Here is a 1,722-nt window from a genome sequence, read left to right as displayed (position 1 = left end):
AGCTGTTAATACAGCCCCCTCTCGTAATGTGATAACAAAATAAATTATACCGCTTGTGAAACAAAGAATACTATTTACATACGAAAACATAAAATTAACCGTGGTGGATATTGCGATAGTACTCTTTGTTTCACAAGCGGTACAATTTGCAAAAATAAAAACTAAACAAAACTAAAATCATCATTATTCACAACGGTGGCTGTTAATACAGCCCCCTCTCGTAATGTGATAACAATAAATTGTACCGCTTGTGAAGCAAAGAGTACTACAATATATATACGCGCGCGCGTGTGTGTGTGCGGGGAGGGGGGATTCCCTCCTCTCACTTTTACGAGCCCCCTGCTCAATAGAAGTAGATATTGTTGTACTTCATTGGAAATCCTCCACGGCCACGGCCACGGCCACGGCCACGGCCACGGCCACGGCCACGATTGTGGCTACCGCCGCGATCCGCCTTCCGCCCGCGCCCAGCTCGATACCACCTTGCTGTAATGCAACAAAGAATTTTTATAGTAATGAAACACGATAGCCTCGCATCAAGTGTAAGTACAGTAAGCGCAGGTAGAACCGCGCACAGCGAGACCGTCGTGTAGTTTACGCGAATTTCAGACTTACACGGTCTATTAGTCGTCGAAGACGACGGCGACGGATTGTTTTCCTTTGGCCCCGGTGACGGCGGCGAAGGTCCCGGTGGCGGCGGCGGAGGCCCCGGTAGCAACGACGAAGGCCCCGGTGGCGGCGGCGAAGGCCCCGGTGGCGGCGGTGGCGGTGGCGACTGCAGTAACTGCAGCACTGCGCGACCGGGCGGAGATGCTGTTTTATTGACCATCTTCGCCTTGGCCATAGCGTCGGCCAATATTTGGTCGTCCGTGCTGCAATAAAAATCTTGTTAGATTAGGAAAAGAATATTATTGCCATTACTAGTACTTACGTGTTGTCCAAGTCGACCTCCATCCCGTTCGGTGTTCGTGGTTGATATGATAAGCGCCGTGAACGCGCCGTGAACGCGCAGCGACACCGTGTCTCTTTATCGACTGTCTAAATCCTTAGACAGTCGATAATGAAGACATTATTATCGACTTTGTAAGGATCATGGCCGTATTACACTAGCGGCCGTATTACACTCGCATTGGCCGTTGCGTCTGCCGTTGCCGGTGCTATTAGACCAATAGATGTCCGGCTATTCTGAAGCCGCGAGCCGCCATCGCCAACCGCTGTTCTCTGATTGGTCGAGACGCAGCAGCCAACGCCATCGGGAACCGCTAGGGGTACGTTCAGAAACACCATCCGAGTATTCCCAGCGTATCATTCTACTGTCCTTGTTTAACACATGGTGAGCATTCTTATGAACGCGCTCTAGTCTAGTATGATACTCGGTGCGCGTAAACCGAAGTTTCATAAGTGTGCATGTCGATGGACGTATGTTTTGTAATAAACATAACCCTTGTTCCAGATCTCGAATCGAGATTTCGGTCCGAGAACCGTGTACCTATATTATATATTATATCACGAGACACGGTAGTGTCTCGCGCCAAGTATAAGCGACTAAGTATAAGCGACAAACTAAACCACGCGCGCGACACCGACCGTGTAGTTTACGCGAGTACGCGAGTTGACGGGCCCTCAGAATTTCGGATCTCAACAACGGCTGATCCGACGAACTTGAGACTGCGCTTAATCGATAGCTTGGGTACGATTTGTATAATAAAAGTGTTTTTACTT

The 1,722-nt window shown here is 49.4% G+C and overlaps 1 protein-coding gene across 1 annotated transcript; it reads right to left on the bottom strand.

Moving 5' to 3' along the window:
* Positions 1–369: 369 nt before the first annotated feature.
* On the bottom strand, positions 370–954 carry LOC105559230 (sulfated surface glycoprotein 185-like). Its single transcript, XM_012007366.1, has 3 exons — positions 932–954; positions 551–872; positions 370–486 (listed from the first exon to the last, which is right to left on the bottom strand). The coding sequence occupies exons 1-3, from the start codon at positions 952–954 to the stop codon at positions 370–372; spliced, it is 462 nt and encodes a 153-aa protein (XP_011862756.1).
* Positions 955–1,722: the final 768 nt, after the last annotated feature.

The sequence above is a fragment of the Vollenhovia emeryi genome, unplaced genomic scaffold (assembly GCF_000949405.1).
Source record: "Vollenhovia emeryi isolate VEMERY1.0 unplaced genomic scaffold, V.emery_V1.0 DF946815.1, whole genome shotgun sequence".
Classification (NCBI taxonomy): Eukaryota; Metazoa; Arthropoda; class Insecta; order Hymenoptera; family Formicidae; genus Vollenhovia; species Vollenhovia emeryi.
This window is presented reverse-complemented; position numbering and strand designations above follow the sequence as displayed.